The 19,311-nt window shown below is 50.8% G+C and overlaps 4 protein-coding genes across 4 annotated transcripts; 1 reads left to right on the forward strand and 3 right to left on the reverse strand.

The window, feature by feature from the left end:
* Positions 1-1,977: 1,977 nt before the first annotated feature.
* Positions 1,978-4,679, forward strand: M437DRAFT_86792 (uncharacterized protein; the record flags this gene model as incomplete). Its single annotated transcript, XM_041028526.1, has 7 exons — positions 1,978-2,153; positions 2,219-2,237; positions 2,314-2,346; positions 2,399-2,519; positions 2,619-3,235; positions 3,445-4,206; positions 4,263-4,679. 7 exons carry the CDS (start codon positions 1,978-1,980, stop codon positions 4,677-4,679), a joined length of 2,145 nt encoding a protein of 714 aa, XP_040877348.1.
* Positions 4,680-9,753: 5,074 nt separating this feature from the next.
* On the reverse strand, positions 9,754-12,105 carry M437DRAFT_54628 (Pkinase-domain-containing protein; the record flags this gene model as incomplete). Its single annotated transcript, XM_041022727.1, has 4 exons — positions 9,754-10,129; positions 10,445-11,893; positions 11,953-11,983; positions 12,039-12,105. The coding sequence occupies 4 exons, from the start codon at positions 12,103-12,105 to the stop codon at positions 9,754-9,756; spliced, it is 1,923 nt and encodes a 640-aa protein (XP_040877349.1).
* Positions 12,106-13,131: 1,026 nt separating this feature from the next.
* On the reverse strand, positions 13,132-16,518 carry M437DRAFT_8913 (RhoGAP-domain-containing protein; the record flags this gene model as incomplete). The annotated part of the gene is made up of 4 exons (XM_041028974.1): positions 13,132-13,355; positions 13,413-15,294; positions 15,400-15,531; positions 15,715-16,518. Coding segments are annotated over 4 exons (3,042 nt in total), but the record flags the coding sequence as incomplete, so codon positions are not given.
* A 1,277-nt stretch (positions 16,519-17,795) lies between these two features.
* On the reverse strand, positions 17,796-19,106 carry M437DRAFT_86795 (uncharacterized protein; the record flags this gene model as incomplete). The annotated part of the gene is made up of 1 exon (XM_041028527.1): positions 17,796-19,106. The coding sequence occupies one exon, from the start codon at positions 19,104-19,106 to the stop codon at positions 17,796-17,798; it is 1,311 nt and encodes a 436-aa protein (XP_040877351.1).
* Between the last annotated feature and the right edge of the window lie 205 nt (positions 19,107-19,311).

Below are 19,311 nucleotides of genomic sequence, written 5' to 3' on the forward strand. Positions count from 1 at the left end.
TTGGCGTGGTCGCAGCTCAATACACTTCAACAGTCGTTTAGGGCTTCTTTGAAGCATTCACCGAACGTATATCCCGGACAAGTCAACTTCTACTTAAGGTTGTTGTGGTCTGCTCCTTTTGCAACGTAATCACTTGGACTCGGAAGCGCGTATCTACATCGGTCGTTCCATTGTGTCAATTCATACTTCAGGTGGGTGTACATACCGTTGGTATACACGTGTGGCTGCATTGACAGATCCATGAGAATCCCTCAGCAAAACGCAATAGGCATGTCGCTTGTCCGGAATTTACTCACAGCAAGGTAATTTCCGAACACTACCACCAATTCCATGTCGAAGCCCTATGGTTACCGGCAGATAGCGATGCTATACTCGAGTATGACGAGATGACATCTACACCTGGCTCCTGCCGCTCGCGGCCGTTGCGACTGTGTGCAGCTATCCGGGGTCATGGTTCAGATGACTCCGGGCCGCAGAAGCCGTCTGTGATATTATCCACAGTGTCTTCCAGTGCCTGCGCCTCTTATTGTGGATGACATCCCAAATCCCACTGTTCGGGAACAAGCTGGGGGCCGCAGAAGACGTTCTGGCCCCTTGAGCATGGACTGTCAGGTATCTAGCTTTGCTCGGGCAGAGAATTGTGCAATCTTCATGTTGTCTTTTTTGACGGCCGTGGCGTTCTAGGTTAGTTAAACTTCTTTCCAACGTGGACAGCGACGTGGTGTGTGATTCTTTGCTAGTGTCAACCGTCATTGCTTCCTCGGTATGTGCACGCGCGGTTTCCGGAAGCCTCCGTTGTTCATCCGCCTATTTACTCCCTCACGGGACGCACGGTTTCCGCATCCAGCAACAGAGGACCCAACGGCACTCTTGCTTTTGGGACGGAGTTCTGCAACCACGCTACCAGACAAGAAGATGATCCTGCGAGCTACGTCCTGTTGTTGCGATGTCGTACCAACGGCGAGGGGATTGGAGAATCCCAATTCCGCATGAGGACATGCTCGCTCTAGCACATGTCTTGATCTTATACAGGTATTCATATGCCTAGCTCGTAACTTGCTGATGGACAGTAAAAAGATAATGTTGATCAAACATTGACCGCCTGCATGTAGAAAGGATCATCCGCAAATGGGGATCTCAAGCGAGAATGAACTCAACCCTGAATATTAGCTATGCGCAACTGCCAAGGGCTTGTCTTAAAGAAAGTGCATCTCAACTCGTTGAGTACTTCGAGTCGTTGTGGCTGCCACGTTTTCGAGCTAGAAGTACGCTAGAAGGGAAGACATGTCGGCGGTGCTGAGCCTGTTGGAATTGTCTTTCATTTCTCATGGAACGCTTAGACTCGACAGCAGCGCTAGCACCAACTTCTTCTTCTGTGCAGTGCGCAATGGGAGATGTGCAGCTCCTCCCGGCATGACATACTCTCCAGTGCTGATTTCTTCGACCGTTGATGGCTTGTCCCCCCGTTCATGCCTCACCACTCGCGATTGCCTCTATCTAGTGTCTGCTCCACAAAAGCCATGTTCGCTTTGATGCCAGATAGAGTCCAAAACTCTTTAAAGCTAAACTAGTAGGTAACCAAAGCGGGAACATGCGAAATCCAGGAACTTTGCTCGCAGTACCGTGTGCGTACCTCTTGTCTTTTACGTTTGCCCTTATATCATTCGATCTGCCGACTTTGTGGACCTCATTCTCCGTCGGCGTGGTTCCTTCACTGGCTTTCTGATTTCACCTTCTCGCCAGTCTGGATGTCTTTTGAAACTGCATGGTCACTGCTTCGAGTTTGCTCCATATCGCCATTTCTTATTGGCTTGCTGGGTCGGCACGACGCTCCTATACTGGGATTTTCCCAACCTGCCCCGCTAAAAGCTGCTGCCCTTCCTGCTAATACTACTCTTTGTTGTCGTCGTTTCCCTTGACTAAGAAGGTCTTTGATTTTGCGTACCGATACCCGCATATCAATGTCTTGTTGCCTCGATGCAACATCGAAGACCTGATGCATCTTCGAACGCTAGAAACCAGCTTCCACCTCTAGCACCTCGAGGCCAGCAGCCGAACACTGCTACTTCTGCTCATGCAGACATCGAATCTGCTGGCGGAAGTACCTCCTCAACGCGGCCAAGACTATCCCACCGCTCGAGGGCCGGCTGCTGGTAATTCAACAATCCTTCCCAAATGCTAGAGAATTGGACAGTTACTGATTCGATACTGTTGAAAGGACATGTAGAAAACGAAAAGTGAGTTGACGCCAGGAAATGAGGACACGAAAGCCTCTGTTACGACAGGGGAAAGATCGACTAACACAATTTCCAGGTCAAGTGTGATGAGACTCATCCACGATGTGGTGTAAGCAAGATGCACTGAGCCCCTCTCAATGTCAATTGGTTAATCGTTGTAGCCATGCACCCGCCTGAATAAAGAATGCGACTGGGAGTTTCGCTGGAAGTTCGACGATGTCACCCAAAACACCCAAAACAAGTACTCCAACGTGTCAATAACAGGCAATGCTGTCTGGGATCGTAAGTAGTCTCTCATCCTTGCCGAAACATCAAGCTCTGAGTGCTCTCTGTACTCTTCGGTGTAGTTCAGTACTAAGAGCGATTGCTGACATTGCTTAGCACAAGCACCTCGTACAGCATTGAACAGCAGAAGATCACTATCACCTGCTTATGACAGCCTTCCTTCTTTTGCTGACTTGACGAACGACGAGGACCGTGAGAGAAAAGCTGAGGGCCAGGTGCCTGGTACTTTCAACGTCGTCGTTAACCCTGAAAGTTTCGCTGGCCTTCCAGAATATGGACCGATCCCTAGTTCACGAGGGCGAGGATCTAGTCTTCAATCTGGTCGTAACAGCTGGGACAGTCAAATGTCGGCAGAACCCCTACGGAGTAGGCCAAAGTTGAATCCTACAACCGGTGATCCGAATGTCGTGGTGCTGGCCAAGTTCGAAGACGCGCCCTTATCCTTACCGAGTCTGGCGAGCTTTCCAATAGGAAGGAGAACCAGTCTACCCGATAATTTGCATACACTCAACATATCTGGAGGATCGCGAGGTTCCAGCTTGCCATCCGCACGGCGCAACGATTCTGTCGCTCAGGGGCTCCGAGACGAGAGACTCATGGTCCATTATCGAGGCTTCATCTCGAAGCGCATATTTCCTATTGGCAAGAACTTGCTCGTCGACAGACCGATGCAAGATGACCCCATCGTTGCTGAAGCCAGAGACTTTCCTCCTGTAAGTTGCCGAATCTCCCGTCTTGCCTTGTTCCCGTGTCACTGGGGCAAAACGTCAGTCTGTTTCACTCAGATCGCACCACCTCGATTATATCGACGCACCCCAACTTGTTCAGGGAGCCCGAGGTCTTGACTGGCTTGTTGACTCGGCCTCTGCAATCATGTGCAACAGAATGTCAAAAGCCTGATCATTTGCTGACATGATGCTAGCTATACCATGCAATATGTGCAGTCTCTCTGCTCAGTCTAGCACTCAAAGGTCAACAACAACTCTTGACTGAAGCTTTTCAGCACTACCATCAAGCTATATCCTCCAGCCTCTCGTCGCCGTCAGATTTCCACTCCGACCGACTTCTCTATCTACATTTTCTGCTACTGGTATACGACATTAGCTATGCGACCCAAGGCTCGAGCAACACACAAGAGGTCTTCAACATGAACATGTGGGAACACCACATCCAACACCTCATCAGGATAGCTCAGCATCGCAAAGGACAGTCGAACGGAACGCTGCAAGCATATATCCTGTGGTACGTGCTTTACCTCGACAAACAAGCTTGCTTGTCAGGGAATGGCAATGCGCTCTTCGTTCAGGCCTTTCTTACGAATGATTTGACTATGCCAGACTGGAATCGCATCTTTTCTAGCCTCGACACCTCACAACAGGCTGGGCGCTACCACGGCGAAGACACGAGTGCTTATGCTGACATCTTCACATTCGCACGACAAGTATGCATCCAAGGTGCTAAATTGTGCCAGGTGCAACTCAAACTGCGCGCTGAGGCCACAGCACAAACTCTGCGTGGTCCGCAAGGCAGCCAGGTAGTAGCCGCGTGCACACAGATGGTCACTCAATTGCAAAGCGAGCTCTATGCATCATGGCACCGCTACTGCCCTCCTTACCTCTTCCAGCCAAATGCCGAATACACCACAGGTCAACTTCCTCTCATGGCCCGCATCTTCCTAGACTACGTAAGCACATCCGATACTCGGTATCAATGAGCAGTAGACTGACTTTCATGATACAGACGCAACTACAATTCAGCACTTGGGTTGTTTACTCAAACAGCTCGCTCTACCCAACCCAACTTTTCCACCTGACACCATCTCAACGCGCCGAAACCCGCCTTCACAGCCTGAAAATCCTCTCCATCGCCGACGCCGCTGTCGCACTGCAGAACTACGATCAACATCAACTCGTTTTCCCCGTGTTTATCGTAGGCGTTGCGAACTTGGATATGGAGATCCAGTCACGAGCCATCGAACTGTTGAGAGTCTTGGAAGGCACGGGCATATCAAGAAACGCCACTAGGAGTCGGGAACTGTTGAGCACGGTCTTTGATGAGCAAAGGGCAAGGGTACTGAATGGAGGAAGAGCGGAAGAGGTGGACTGGATTGACGTGTCAAAGGCAAAAGGTATGGGTGTTGTCAACTTTGGGCTTTGAGGGGCAGAGAAAGCAGAAATCATCCAGGCACTGGTCACTATGGTCTTTTGACTCGTCACTCGATATCGTTATTCTTCTGCTTCGACCAAGGACAACGGTAACAAAAATGGTCGATCGCATACAAGAAGCAAGCGAGAGACCTTGCCGGAACAACACAGAGACGAAGCACGCGTGCCATCGACCGAGGACAGCAGAGACACCAAGAGATGAAGATGTTATGATTACGGACATTTCAACTCCAAGAGAGGAGTTGGATCATGATGAAGAGGACAAAAGCATGTTTGTGGTCCCCTTGTTTTGTCATTGCATTTGTTGTTTTTGCGCATATATCTGTCTAATTTCTCTCTTCTCTTTTCTCCAAACATTGTACTCTATCTAGCGAAGGCGTTGGCGAGTAGCCGGTGGTATTCCTCCTTGCTCTTCTCCTTTTTCCTTGCCAACAACGTCATCATCAGCGAAATCAAAAGATGAGCACGTGGTATACACTTTAGACCAAGTTCCGATAGCGCATGCCTTGCACCAGCTCTCTGATCCTTCCCGCTGATGTTCATCTCAAAAATCAAGCCACGCTGCTTCTTCGAACCAAACTTGGGCCATGCCTTCTTCACGATTTACGTACGTATACTCTTGTCCTCATCCAATGGTATTGCGTGAAGCGTTTCGGTCCATCATCATGTTGTACTCGGCGAGCTGATGGTTGGCGAATGGCGGCCTCGAAAGTTAAAGCATCTGGACCGTGCAGCGCAAACCGTTGAAAGACAGCTGGGCATTTCTTGTTGCGGACCCCTGGTGGGATGTGTTCTGCCTGAAAGCCATGGTCCTTGTCGATGGGGAAAGGGAGTGAGGAATTCGCTTCCTATCCGGAAATTATAATTAAGGTTATTCGCAGAGTAGCATCGCGCGCAGAACTCCCACAAAATCCAACGCTGCTACAACTTACTGTTAAACAAGTGGATGTCAAAGTTTGTGTCGGCTTCCCAAATGATATACAAATCTTCTTGCTTAATTGTGTTGTTTCTTCGTATACGTGGTACACGTGATGCTTTTTTTCCTCCTTTTCCCTTGCTCGTCGCATGGGATTGCTGATTGTTGTGTCATTCGAATCCCGAACTCGACCGCATGGCCTCGATTAGTGATCTGTGGTTGGTGACGTGCAGATCAAGCGATGGAGTCGGTACACGGTATACCGACTCCGAAGCAGTACTTGAGAATGCGGTCCGAGAGGTGTGTTATTGGCTCGTGACTAGAAACGCCTTCAGCTCTTCCGGCGCTGAAGATGAGACGGCGTGCTAGTGGGCATGAGGATTGACCACATGGTTTTGGCAAAGTGTTCCCTACCGCAATCTTGGCCGCGGCTGCGCTGAGGACCTCAGCCTGAGGTGCTTATCGGAGGCATACCTCCCAATCATGCTGTAACGTGTCCAAAGAAGCTTGTCGATCCTGCAAAAGTATTTTATGTGGTATTTGAGAGGAGTGACTAAAAGTTTGGTCTCTGTGGAGAACACTGTTGGAAGATAAACCGGGCGAACAGGTGGAAGAAGCGGTGAGGTGGCTTTCTACCACAAGGCTTGTCGACGGTGGCTCCTAGGAGGGGCTCAAACTGACGCCAGTTCCAACAGAAACATTGGTGTAGTTTATGTGGGTTCATTCAAATCACGCGTGAGGATCCGCTTGGTCTGTTGCGTGATTGTCGTAGTGATATGATCCCGTTGCCGTACTCATCGAGTCGATAACAGTCGAGACCATCAGCTTGTGCTGAGCATAGCAAATGGTGTCTGCCGAGGCTTGCTTTGGAATTCAATAATCTAATAGCGTGTCGAGGTCATTACTTCGCTCTTCGTTTTTGTCGTTTCAAAACACGAATAGCTTGGCCCAGGAGTGTTGAATGAGGACACCAAATCTCGCAACCTAAGAGGGATCGAGACGCAAACCGCAGAGAAAAGCCAAGGAATCTGTAAGGAGTAGGAACAGGAGAAAGCAGGAACCATGAGAACAGCTTGTCGATCGTTCGCTATAGTGTTGTGATGCTCACCTAAAATTGCTAGCGAGCGCCGAGCAGGCCAAGCTCGTACAACTCCTGTCTAATGGTTCAAAAAGTCTGCTTGGCAGGAAGGAACTCCGACATACGAGGGACGACAGCGTAATACCAAGAGCCTCGATCCAGGCGACGGTTGCAATGCGAGGTTGGATCGGATTGGAAATGAAGAGGAATTGGCCAGATGGCCTTCCCGAGAGTGCTTGCACATCGGCATGTGAAGCTTGAGCCTTCGCCGGCGTCGTTCGTTCTTTCCATCATGGAACTGCATGAAGATTGCGCATCTCTTGTGCTTTGGCAGGAAGTCTTGCCATGGACATGCGATCTTTCCTACCCTGGCAATCTGCCAATGTCAATCGCGAGCAGCCGCGGAATCTTAAACATTCCTCTAGCGTATCTTGCTGTCTGTATAAATCATCGGCCCAATTCTCCTTCGATTTGTGCCCGATGTGAACCCGTGCCGCTTCAACCTATATTCTTACGGTCGTAAAGTGAAATTTGGCAATGAAATGTTCTCCATCGCGGCCCCGGGCTACTCGACCGCCACGTAACATGTCATGGGCCATGGCGACCCTCAAGCCATAACAGGATTCAAGCCAGAGGGGTATGTCTTTTTGTAAGCGAGCAAGCAAACGCTGTCTCAGCGCCAAACTCACCATTTCAAAACGGTTTCCCGACTGACAACCATGCGTGGCACGTGTGTACCAATTCAGACTTTAGCAAGATCCGATTAGCAAAAGAGATGATATCAAAAGCAATTCCATTTTCCAGCCTCCAGCCTCCGGGGGCCGGTAGCAGACGAGGCGGTGTCCATCGGGGGTTCCTGGGTCTCCCTAAGCGTCCCCAACAGAGACCCCTACATCTATCCACGGTCAAACGACAAAGCTTGACAGGCCAAGGGTCTGACATGCTGGCGCACCTCCTTCGCGACTATGTCTTGGCTGCTCTCTCCCATAACAAAGAGCAGAATTCGAGAGTCGGGAAGGCGTACATGAAACATTGATGTCCGTGTGTATCGCCATGGCGCTGCAACGTGCCGTTGAAGAAAAACCGAGGATGAACTATAGATTTGAGAAAGCGACATCCTTGGTGGATATCTCGTGAACAGTGGTGATCAAGTCGGTCGTCCTCCGGGGGGCAGGTCAGCCCCGCCGGGGCAAGTGATCGGTGCTGTAGGCACATCCAAATGTGGTATCATTCCGCGGCAATGGGAAATGATCAAATCGGCACCGACAGCGGTGGTGGTCAGATCCCACTGAGACTTGGTGAAGGGCTAAACTTCCGGACCTTCATCCCTGATGTTCATCAGGTGAACCCGTGAGACCTAGGAACCGAGACAAGCAATCACCAATCCACGGGAGAAAGCGGCTGTATCCGAATGCTAACCTCAGAACGGGATCCAAGCAGACCAGGGAAAGAAAGAGGAGCAAAAAAAAAGGAAAAAAAAAACATATCTTCCATATTCACTTCAGAATAGGTGGCGGTCCATCGCTATTTCTTCCCTTGAAATTTAAACTCTGCAAGTCTCGACCGCATTACAGAAAAGTGGACGCTATAAGATCTAGAGAAATTGTCAGCATGTTTCGTCGGACTAAGTCCAGAAGTGGAAACCTGTGCTCGGAAGAAAGTGTCTCAAAGGAGATGAGCCGAAAACGTGCATAGTAGTCCTCCGCTACGTAAACCAATATCAGAAGAAAGACCAAGCGCAAGTTTCGTACAATAACCGATGATGACGCCATTGATACTGCGGCTTAAGCAAGCGATTAGCTCACTTTCAAGGTAGGTATACGCGAACTGTAGAATGCATGACTCCATGACATCCTACCCAACCACGACTCTAAGCATTCTATACTCGTAAAGGATTCAGACTTGGGCTCGACTACCCAGACATGTCATTGTAGTAAACCACGAAGAGATTCACGTCCAGAGCATATCCGAAAGCAAAAAACGAGAAGTAGGTAACCAAAATCATGGAGTGGGAAAGAGCAACAGAAGTAGGAAAGCCTATCAGTACAGATACTCTCGGCGAACGACCCAAGAAGCTCTTGCCAAATTCTCATCAAGGGCTGTATGTGTATTCTTTCACTCCTCTTCTCATCATCAGCATTTCAATCATTCTCTCACCATTCTACACTCTCGCCCGATACACTCTCTCCAAAAGCAATCTTCTTCTGCTCGCTACCTGTACAACCTAGGAGCCCAAGCATTTTCGCAATCCATTCGTTCATTCGCGTCAATCCAATATCCTACCTTTCATCCATGACTTATCCTCACTCTCTGTGCATAATAGCAGAAGATGACTCCATCTCCGCTCATAATTGTTGCTATCAAACTCAACTCTGGCATTATCAACTTCCATCACCCTCAAACTATGATGCCAGCAACACCAAAAGACACCCAAGAGATCTCCGATCGTCCCACCATAGGAACAAACGCTGAAAAGAGAAGGACAGGCCTCTGCAGATCATGCGCTTGGAGTCAACAATGTCAGCACTCTTGTTGATGCACTCATTACTGTCGAACGCCTTGAGAGATGGAGTGTCCAAACGAGTAAACCACACACTCCATCTTCAAGAAAGAAAAAGAGAAGGCCCAAAGGTTAAGCAAGCAAGCAGCAAGCTACTCAATCGCATGCAGGACATGGGATCAACGTCACGGCTCATATCCTACAAACATGAATGATTTTGTCTGATTTTTGCGTGCAAGAGTTTGTTCTTCTTTTTCGGGTTGAAGACAAAGCATTCCTTCACAGTGAAGATGAAGATGTGAAAAAGAGACTCTGTATTTTCAGGGTTCGCTCCTGCCCTGCTGCTTGGCTCAATGTATCTCTACTTTTTGATTTCTGCGCCCTGCGCAATGCTCCAACCAATGCCGCTTCAAAATGCACAACAACGGAAAAACCTGCAAAAGAAAACCGCAATCCACCCTTCTCCCAGGAGAAAGCACGCTTTACGCAACAAAGAAGTCAGGCCCAACTCCTCCAGACCATGCCTCTCCCCAAATTTTTGAAACAAGAATCGAATAAGGTGGTGCTTCAGTTCAAGCGTCCTCAGCCTCCACGCGGCACAAAACTTCCTCTAGCACACCTTCGAGGAATCCTTCGACACCATCACCCATGCCCACAGGTGCGACGCTGTCCCAATGATCAATGTCTTTCATCAAGCGACCCACCTTGGAGACAAGTCTGCGGATCTGCTCGTGTGCCTGCCTTTTGAGCATGATGTCCTGAGGAGAAGGCGCAACCTTCGACTGGGTGTTTGCTGACTTCTGCAGCAATGAGAGCTGGTATGCGCGGCGGTGAAGGGCAGCTTCAAGAGCAGGAATCACGACTCCCGATAGAGCAGTAATCTCGTCGTTCTGGGGCTGAGCTGGCAGCGATGGTCCTGCCACCGAGGACGAAGACGAAGAAGAGGGTCTGCTGCTCGATGAACTACTTTGCATGGAATCGAAGGATTGTTGCGTCTTGAGTTGAGCGTCAGAGCCTTGTCTTGTTCTAAGTTGCGCATCAGATCTGGCCTGAACGTCTGAGTTTTGTCTTGCTCTGTTGTGAGCGTCAGAGTCTTGTCTCAATCTGCCTTGCAATTCTGGTGCTTGTGGTTTCGATGTTGCGGTAGTCGCAGGCCACTCATTAGGGCTTGATCTTCTAGGCACCATTGCTGGCAGAGGTTGTTGTTGCTGTAGTCGTGCCTGTTGTGCTTGCTGTTGCTGTTGCTGAACACTTACGGAAGACGATGTTCTCTCAAGTGGAAATGGAACGGAAGTTGGCTTTTCTGGAGATCTTGATAGGCTGTAGTTTGATGCGCTGGTTTGCTTCTGCATAGATGGCGTTGACGGCCTGGCTGGCTCATTTGCTCTGTCATTGACAGAGAGACCCTTCATGTACGAAGACATATCGGCAGCGATAGGCTGCTGGATAAAATCATCATTGATTTGTTGCGGTGTCGATTTGAATTGTGCCTGACTGTTTGCATGTCTTGAATTGATCGACTGTGGAGTGCGTGGAGGCTCAGATGGTGCTTGCGACACTACTTTCTTGATGGGTGAGGCGGGCAAGGGAACTCGAGCAGCAACGCTGGGAGAAGGCGGCACGGGACCTGACGATGAACTTGGTCGCTGCTTGGCGGGAGACAGATCCCTAGGCAAGGGTGGTGGTGGCATGCTAGGTGCTGCTCGAACAGTGCGTCGGGTAGAATTTTCTTCACCCCTAGGAGCAGACTGCTTGGTAGGAGACTGGGGCTCAGGGACAGTTGTCTGATTGCGAGTGTTCATGGCGGCCTCGTTCATGACTTTCAGCCCCGGTGCTCTTCGAGAAAGGGGTCGAACCGTACCGAAATCCCAGAGGTCTTCTTCTTCAGAGCTGCGCGGAGGCGAAGCATCACGCACATCTTCGTCGTCTTCTTCACGGCCACCATGACGTGCCTGCCATCTCTCGTATCTTTCAATCAGCTCAGTCAAATATGTGGTCCTCTTGGCCCTGCGAATCCAGGGATGCTTCAGAAGTTCCTTGGCACTAGGTCGCTCTTTGGGTTCCTTGCGCAAACAAAGGTTAACAAAGTCTTTGAAGGACTGGCTGAAATCGCCCTCGAGTTGCGGAGGAGGGTTCTTTGGAATGAGAAAAAGGACCTTCATGGGATGAATATCGGCATATGGGGGTTCTCCGTAGGCCAGTTCGAGAGCAGTGATACCAAGAGACCAGATGTCAGCCTTGTGGTCATATCCCGACTGCTTGATGACTTCAGGAGCCATCCAGAAAGGGGTTCCGACGAAAGTATTCTTCTTGGTCATAGTGGCAGAGAGTTGGCCGGAAACACCAAAGTCGGCGAGCTTGACTTGTCCGTTCGAGCCAAGTAGGATATTGGCAGCCTTGATGTCTCTGTGAAGCTTGTTGTCATTGTGCAGGTATTCCAGGCCCATGAGCAACTCTCGAATGATGATGATGATGTAATCCTCAGGGATACTGCCAGGTCTCATGAGATTGCCACAGCTGCCGCCAGAGCAGTATTCCATAATGATCCACAGGTCGGAACCCTTGAGGTATGATCCATAGTATTTTGTCGTGTAGGGAGAATTGAGGCCAGAGAGGATGGAAATCTCCTGGATGATATCGTCGACTTCGTCTTCTGCGTTTTCTACGTCGATGACTTTAATGGCGACTGCTTGGCCGGTACGTTTCTCGACACTAGAGGAGAGATGGTCAGTGGTCTATACAGTGTACGCGTGAATGCGAATGCGACTGACCCCTTGTAGACCTTTCCGAAACTGCCTCCTCCTGTCAACTTGTATCAGCTTGGGCTCTTGTGAACTCCCTCAATACTCTTGCTCACCAATGCAAGCCTGCTTGGTATACAGCGTCTCGGGATCTACTGCCCCTCCTCCAAAGGCGGAAGCCATATCGAGGTCGCGTGTGTTGGTTGTGCAAGCTGCGTGGTGTTGTTGGCCGGCAGTATTGTGAGATGATACGGCCGGAAGTGTTCTCGTGCCAATCTCGCAAAGTCGGCTCGCGCTCTAATGTGTTCGTGATGGGCGTGTATTTCGTTTGCGATCGTGACTATGTCGGTGGGGAAGCGCTTATGTCGTCAAGCCAGCGACGACACAGCCATCAACGAAAGCGAAGTGTGGTTTGTCGAGTCAATTCGAGGTCAGGTCGGGTCGAGTGATGGGCGAGGTTGTTGGCATGCGGCAGCGACGGGTATTGTGCAGCAATGCAATAATGCGAGCCGCTGTTGTTGACCGAGCTCCTGCTTTGTTGATGTCCACCGCCCCGACCCGACGACCATCTAGGAACCGTGCACCTCCGCAGCCGCTTTGTTTCACCATGACATGCGTTGGCACATCTCGATTGACAACTGCCATGAATCGTCATTCATTTTGATTAAGTCTGTATACTTCTGTCTACTGCCTCTTGATGTACGAAAAGTTCAAGAAAATGCTCTGTAGCCGTCTGCTACCATAAGGGGAATCTCGGTTAATAAAAAGTGCTAGATCATATAGTATCAATTAGAATCTTGTTGTATGCGTAATCCCGTCAGTCTGCCGCCCCTTCGCTCTTTGAGCGCCTGCGCCTTTTGTACTCCGTGTATGAACTCTTTCAACGTCTTGGACTGAATCAAGTAGGAAACTTGATCAGACACGACCACCGTGGCCTTCGGTACCTCACTCATCATTATCGGCTTCCCGTAACCGGCCAAGTGGTGACTCTCTCTGGCTCATGGGTCCAGGTCCAAGATTCATGAACAATGTATTACTCTCCCGCTTGGCTTGTTTGCTCATAGGGTTTCCCAGCTGTGTTGGGCGACTCCCGTTCGATCCTGGATACCTGTCACTGTGTGAGGGCGGTCCATTCTCCTTGTTCGCCATATGAGACGAAGAGATACCAATATCGTAAGCATCACGGCTCAGCGCTGCAGATTGTTGGAAGAAGCCGTTCTGATTGTAGCTGGGCGCTGAAAAGTCACTGCTAGGCTTCTGTCGAGGCGACCTGACACCTTCAGGCGTCACCCCTGAGAGCGGTGTATCCGCAGGATACGGTGTGACAGGGGTAGTGATGTCGATAGGTGGTCCGAAAACTCTCGAGTTCTCCATGACGAAGAGAGATATGAGGGGAGCCGGTATGTTGAGTGTCGGTGCAAAGACAATGCCAACTGTTGTAGTGTTAATAAGTTATGAGATTATTATGGTACGAGAACATGTTGACTTACCATTGCGGACGCTCATCTTGTTCATACCCTCGTTATCCACAATTTCGCGCAGAAATGTGCTCAGAATATCCAGTAACTCTCGGTTTGCCCGTGGTAATTTGTTTACAAGGACATTGAAAACTTCAACCTTGACTCTCTCATCAAGGTCTAAACCCTTGAGGAACTCAAGATGATGCTCTCTGGTAAGAATGCTGGCCGGCAATTCTCGTAGATAAAGTTTTAGCAGACTCGCAACAGCATGAATATCATAGTATGGGCCTTCGAGAAGCTTGACATCGCCCTCTGTGTTGAATCGCTCTTTTAATGCCTTGATGACGATGTTCGAACCAGAGAGTCGGAAGATGCCTTCTTCAGACGAGGCATTCCTGGCTCTCAAGTATTCGATGGACCGGTATACTACGGCAGGAAGGTGAACAGGCACGTCCAGTGGTGGAGCGATCTCCACGGCTTCGGCCAAAGGGGCACCAAAGATTGGCCGAACAAGGACAGGTGATTCACTTTGGACCAGGTCCTTGGGTACACTACCAGGGGCTGTATCAGATGATGATCGACCCCTGAATCCAAAAATGCTTCGCTTTTTGTCCTTGGTCTGAGTAACAGGATCTCTTTTGTTGCCCCATGATTCCGCATTCTGAATGACTGCACCATTGGTTGGACCAGAAATTTGGGGGAGGTGACTTGAATCGTGGTGATGCTCGCCCTCACCAATTGCTGGGGAGTTGACTGGCGAAGGCGTAGCAAGATCGCGGCTGGGTCCAATTACAGGCGCTTCGGCAGGCACTGTAGCTTGGTAAGGGATGCTTCGCAACATCAATGAGCTATCCGACGGCCTCGAACTCGCTGATGAGAGATCATTCATTGACTTCTGGAGACGCGGGCTGCGCGTCGCACGTAGCGAATCTTGCTTTCTCAACGTGGTAGGAGACGCAACTGGGTCAACATAATGCAGCAAAGCTTCAACCCAAGCGTCGCGTTCTTCATCGCTCTCGGCGCAAAGTACATGACGCACATGGTTTGAGGAGTCTTTGCGTTTGGGCTCCAGGATAAGAAAAGCGTGACGATATTCGCTATCGCTATCATCGTCTTCGTATCGTGTCGTGTGTTGTGCTTGTTTGCCAATTTGCGCACTCGATAGCTTGATTGAGCCTAGAAGTGCACCTCCGGGAGCTTCAAAGTACTTGAGAGTCGGTCCGTCCAGAACAAAGTACCTAGCTTTCCAACCACCAAAGTTTTTTCCACGTTTCGTCAAGTAGCCATCCTTGCGAATGCCCCCACCTTGGGCTGCGGCGTTCTTGGTCGGATTGGTCGCTTCTGGGGGGAAGTACTCGGGCATATCAGGACCGATCGCATCGGCAGTCAAAAAGCCACAAATGATGATGGCAGCTTGGTCATCCATAGGTGTATCGAGCATGCTGTCAAAATAGAGACCGAGGGCATTCCTGCGCGCGTCCATTCGAGCAGGAGCATGTCCAGTGAACAAAGAACGATCTGGCAGCTTTGTTCTGAAATTAGATGCAACCTTGATTTGCTGGTCAAAGACGGACATAGCAGTCAATGACTTCTCCACACGCCATAATTGTGATCTATCGGATCTGGAGAAAACGGCAAGCGTGATGACAGGGTTCTCCTCAGACGGCTTTGGTGCCATGTAACTTTGTCTAGACGGCCGCAGGCGTGAGGAGTCGACTTTCACATAGATTGAAGGTAGAGCATTTGGAGGCAAGAGGAGACCAGGATATTGCTCCGATACAAGCCCGCGATAGATCTCACCAGGAGATCTTGGTGCGGATGCGTTCGATAGTTGTTCAGGTTCTGCCATCCGGTTTTGTGAGGGAACAGCGAGTCTATCAGACATAGAGTTTGCCGCAAGGGCGTGATAAGTCTCAGCACGAGCCAGATGAGGAGATGCGAAAGAAAGAGGGGTTTGTGGTGGCATAGGAATAGGTTGACGAGGGGCGCGTGGTGATAAAGGCATCTGTCTTCCTACTCTAGGAGAAGTGGGTATCGATGTCAGTGATTGTTTCAATGCCCTAGGCATGGGTGAGTTCATGGGTCTATCGCTGGGACGAGGGCTCAGAGGAAGGCCGGGACTCAGCACAGTCAGAGAGACGGGGTGACGCTTGGGATGGGAAGGAGCATCGGCCGATACCATTTGGCCCATGCTCTGGAATGTTTGAACCTGGGCGAGCTGAGGAGACCCAAAATCGATTGTTTCAGCGTCACTGAGTATACCTTGATCCGTGTCGCTGAGCAGTCCTGGGTCTGCGTCCAAATCAGCAGGGGCAGGGACACGTCGGTCAACGGTAGGAGGAGGAGCACTCCTGCTGCTATCTTGAGCTGTCTCTTTATGCTGGCCTTGGTTGGCTAGTGCTTCCCTCAGCCTATCGTCATCTGCTCTTGTCTTTTTTCTTCCTCTCGAAAGTGGGGGAGTATCATCAGAATCCGAAGCTTCGCGAAGCATGGTTGGGGCACTCGATAGATCCAGGGGAGCAGGCTTCTCCTTGCGTAACCTCTGGTTCGGACTCGAGAAGGACTTGGGCGATACCACTTGTGGAGTGTCGGTAATGCTGGGGGTTTGCGGGCCATTTGCAGCGGAGCGTCCTTGAAGACCGGGCAAAGAAGACGATGAATCGGATGGCTGAACGCGGCTGGGTCTTTGCAAGCCTGCGGACAGACTATCCAGAGATGTGCTCGTGGGAAGGGGAGGACTGGAAGCTGGTATATTGGGAGACTGGCTGTCAAGACTTGTAGAACCAAGGCTTTCCCTCATGGCTGGTGGACGAGAAGACTGCTCGCCGAGCAGATCTTTGAGCCTTTTGCGATACTTTTCCTTCTCTTTGAGCGTACGCTCCAAGTCCTTGTTAAGTCCAAGGATCATGGCTCTTTGCTTCTCGACAAGCCTCCATAACTGGGATGTGTGTGTCGACGCTGACTGTTTCTCTTGCAAAAGCTTTGCTATAGCGGCCTCAGCGGAGCCAGCAGCTGCGATCAGTGTGGGAATGTCAGTCGGCTCTAATGAGGTGGCTGACTGCGAGCGAACGATAGGCTGGGGAGCAGTTGATGATGAAAGGGAGGACAGAGTCGAGTCCATCGAGACAGTGCGTTGAACGGCGGAAGAGACAGGGACGCTGCGTTGAGCAGCGGCGGTGGACGGTGGTGAGACCATGGCAGGCGATGCTCCGAAGGATGTGTCTGCAGCATGGGAAGTACGCAGGCGACGAGTCGTCTCTAGCGGCCTGGTTCGGAAGGGTGCCTGCCCATGCAGAGGCTTGAGAGGCTGCGAGCTTCTAAGGGTTGGCGACGGTGATGATGCTGATGGTGGCAGGTCGTGTGCAGCCTTCACGGCGCCTTGTATCGTCGGCAGGGTAGCAGCAGGAAGCTGATACGTGGTGGAGGGATGGCCAGCATGCTGGTGCATTGCGTCCAAACAACAAGAACAAGACTACCTTGTACTTATCTGCAGCCAGTCGAACCAATGACGCTAGCGCCCTTCATTTAATGTATCTGGCGTGATGCCCTCAAGAACTCAGGGCCTTCAAGCTATCACGAGGCGATGGTCAATATCGCTGACTTTTGCTCGTCGAGTCCTGAGCAGCCGCGAGCAAGGAAAAGATGGTCGACAGCAATTTACTTTGCAAAGAAAGGCTCATCAATCGATCAAACCCTCCTCGCCTAAACCATCGACCCTGCTTGACTCGCCCGCCCAAAGCCGTTGTGTTTCCAGTCTTTTGCGCCAATCTGCCACAGCGAATCACATCGAGCAGAGCCCTATTTTCCGTCTCGCAAGAGACAATCACATCTGTCACACGGCTCGAATTTTCTCCCATCTTCCGGCCATGACCTTGCTTGATCTTGCTTCCCAACCCGACGACCTAATTTCCACGACTCTATATTATTATAGATGCAGACCAGAGATCGTCAAGCCACCCCCAGCTTAAATCCATTCCGAGACACTTCGCTTGCCCGTTTTACTCCATTCAGACGTTGCCATGCTTGTCCCTGCTGCAATCTGCTGCGAGCCACTGAGATGGGATACCTGCAGCTCATCAGAAAGTTAGTATAATGAGAGAGATAAAGAACAACATCAATCACGTCCACTCGGTAGAGTCAATTCGTGAAAGTATATCTCTGGATTTTGGCTTTCACAGGGATGGATTAATTAATGCGACGGCCCGTCTTTGAGCCTCCTTCTAAGACCCACATCCGAGGACAGCTGGGCAAGGCAAGCTCTCACTCTCTAGCGACATGACAATACAGCAGATCCACCAGAACGCCAAGAATCAAAGAAATTCGTTATGCACATATAGTATTCGTATTCCGGTTCCAGTTCATCAACTTGCAGACGCCAGGCTCCATCGCTGCAAACATGCGCTATTCGTTTCATCATGAGCCCGTGAACCGTGGTAATTGGGCTGGGACGAATTCGGGTTCGTCCTCTGGCGCTGCCATCTCCTCCGGGTTAAAGCTTGGGAACGGAACCGTGTCGCTACTTGTTACCTTGTCGTTCTCGAGTGGTCGAGAGGTTAAAGGCAATTTCTGCTCCAAATCCTTGTCACTGCGCACATCCTGGGTGACATCGGGACTCACTGCCGGTTTTGATTCTCCGGACGGTGAGACAGAAGCCGCAGGTGATGATCCACTCACGCTCAGTCCGCGCTTCAATGCGAGACCTCGTGCAGCAACTCTTTTACTAGCGATGGCAGCTTCTTCCTCTTCTCGTACCTTGTCTTCCTCCTGCTTGAGTTCTGCCAGCGATGGTATAGGCTTGGTTTCTGTGGCGGCTTCTCGCGATGGTGAGATACTAGCTGCACGAGACCGCCGTTTTGAGCTGCGTGTGCTTCTGCTCGACATGGTCCGCGTCGATAATCTAGAACCAGTGCTTGGGCGTTTTCCCGGACGGCGAGCTTTGCCATTATTGTCTACATCTTCTAAGCCAGCGCCTGTAGTGCGACGCTCGAGAACCATAGCAAATTCATCGTCAAGCTCGTGAGCGTCGTCTTCGTCTTCGCTCGGAAAGAGATCGCCCCTTGAGCTGAAAGAGTCGGCGGTACCGTTGCTTCCGGCGGTGTTACTTCTCTTTCTAGGAGAAAAATCGTCGTCCTCCTCGGCAAGTCGAGGCATGTTTCTTGAGGCGCCGGGATGCTCTTGCAAATCGGCAGCCGAAGGTTTGTATCGTAGAGTCTTGGCTCCAGTGAGTCTACTAGAGAACCTGCCGAGGAAGCCAAAATAAGACGAGGCAGGGATGAGGGTAGAGTCAGAATCGGGGTCGTCCCTCGGCTGGCTCTTGCGACGGCCGTATTTGTCTCGTCGGGCACCATAGCTCATGGCACGCTCGCGGGCGGGTTGGTCAGAGACGGTACCAGCGCCATATCCTCCAGCTTGTAGTGTATCAAAATCACCATTGTCCCATGCTAGCAGGCCAGCGGTTTCGTCATCGTCCCAGTCATCATAGAAGTCGAAGCTCAACTCGGGGCGAGTGCGCGTGCGGGCGCGATTCCGATGTGGGCGACCGTCACAGCATGGAAAGGAGGAGCAAGTGGATTGGAGACAGGATCCAATGGATGAGAAACAAGGACCAAGATATCTGTGAGAAAAGGTAAAGATGTTGGCCTGGGCGGACTCGTTGGCGCTCTCGATGGTCTGAGAGATCTCATTGATGGTACGGCGGAAGCGAGGATCGCTGCGTCGATACATGACGGTCGAGGGGCATCAGTCGAGTATTTGATGGGTTGTAGGAAAAGAGACGGCGCGCGATGTGAGCGCTGGGCACCGAGGATGATGACAATGGCGCAGCTTAGGGTTTGGCTTGATCCTTCGAATGAAGTCAGGCTGGTGCTGGATCAGAGCAGGGCAAGCTGGCAACGAGGGCTTCCCCGGATGCTGTGCCGACCGATCGTGG

The sequence above is a fragment of the Aureobasidium melanogenum genome (genome assembly GCF_000721775.1).
Source record: "Aureobasidium melanogenum CBS 110374 unplaced genomic scaffold scaffold_20, whole genome shotgun sequence".
NCBI lineage: Eukaryota > Fungi > Ascomycota > Dothideomycetes > Dothideales > Saccotheciaceae > Aureobasidium > Aureobasidium melanogenum.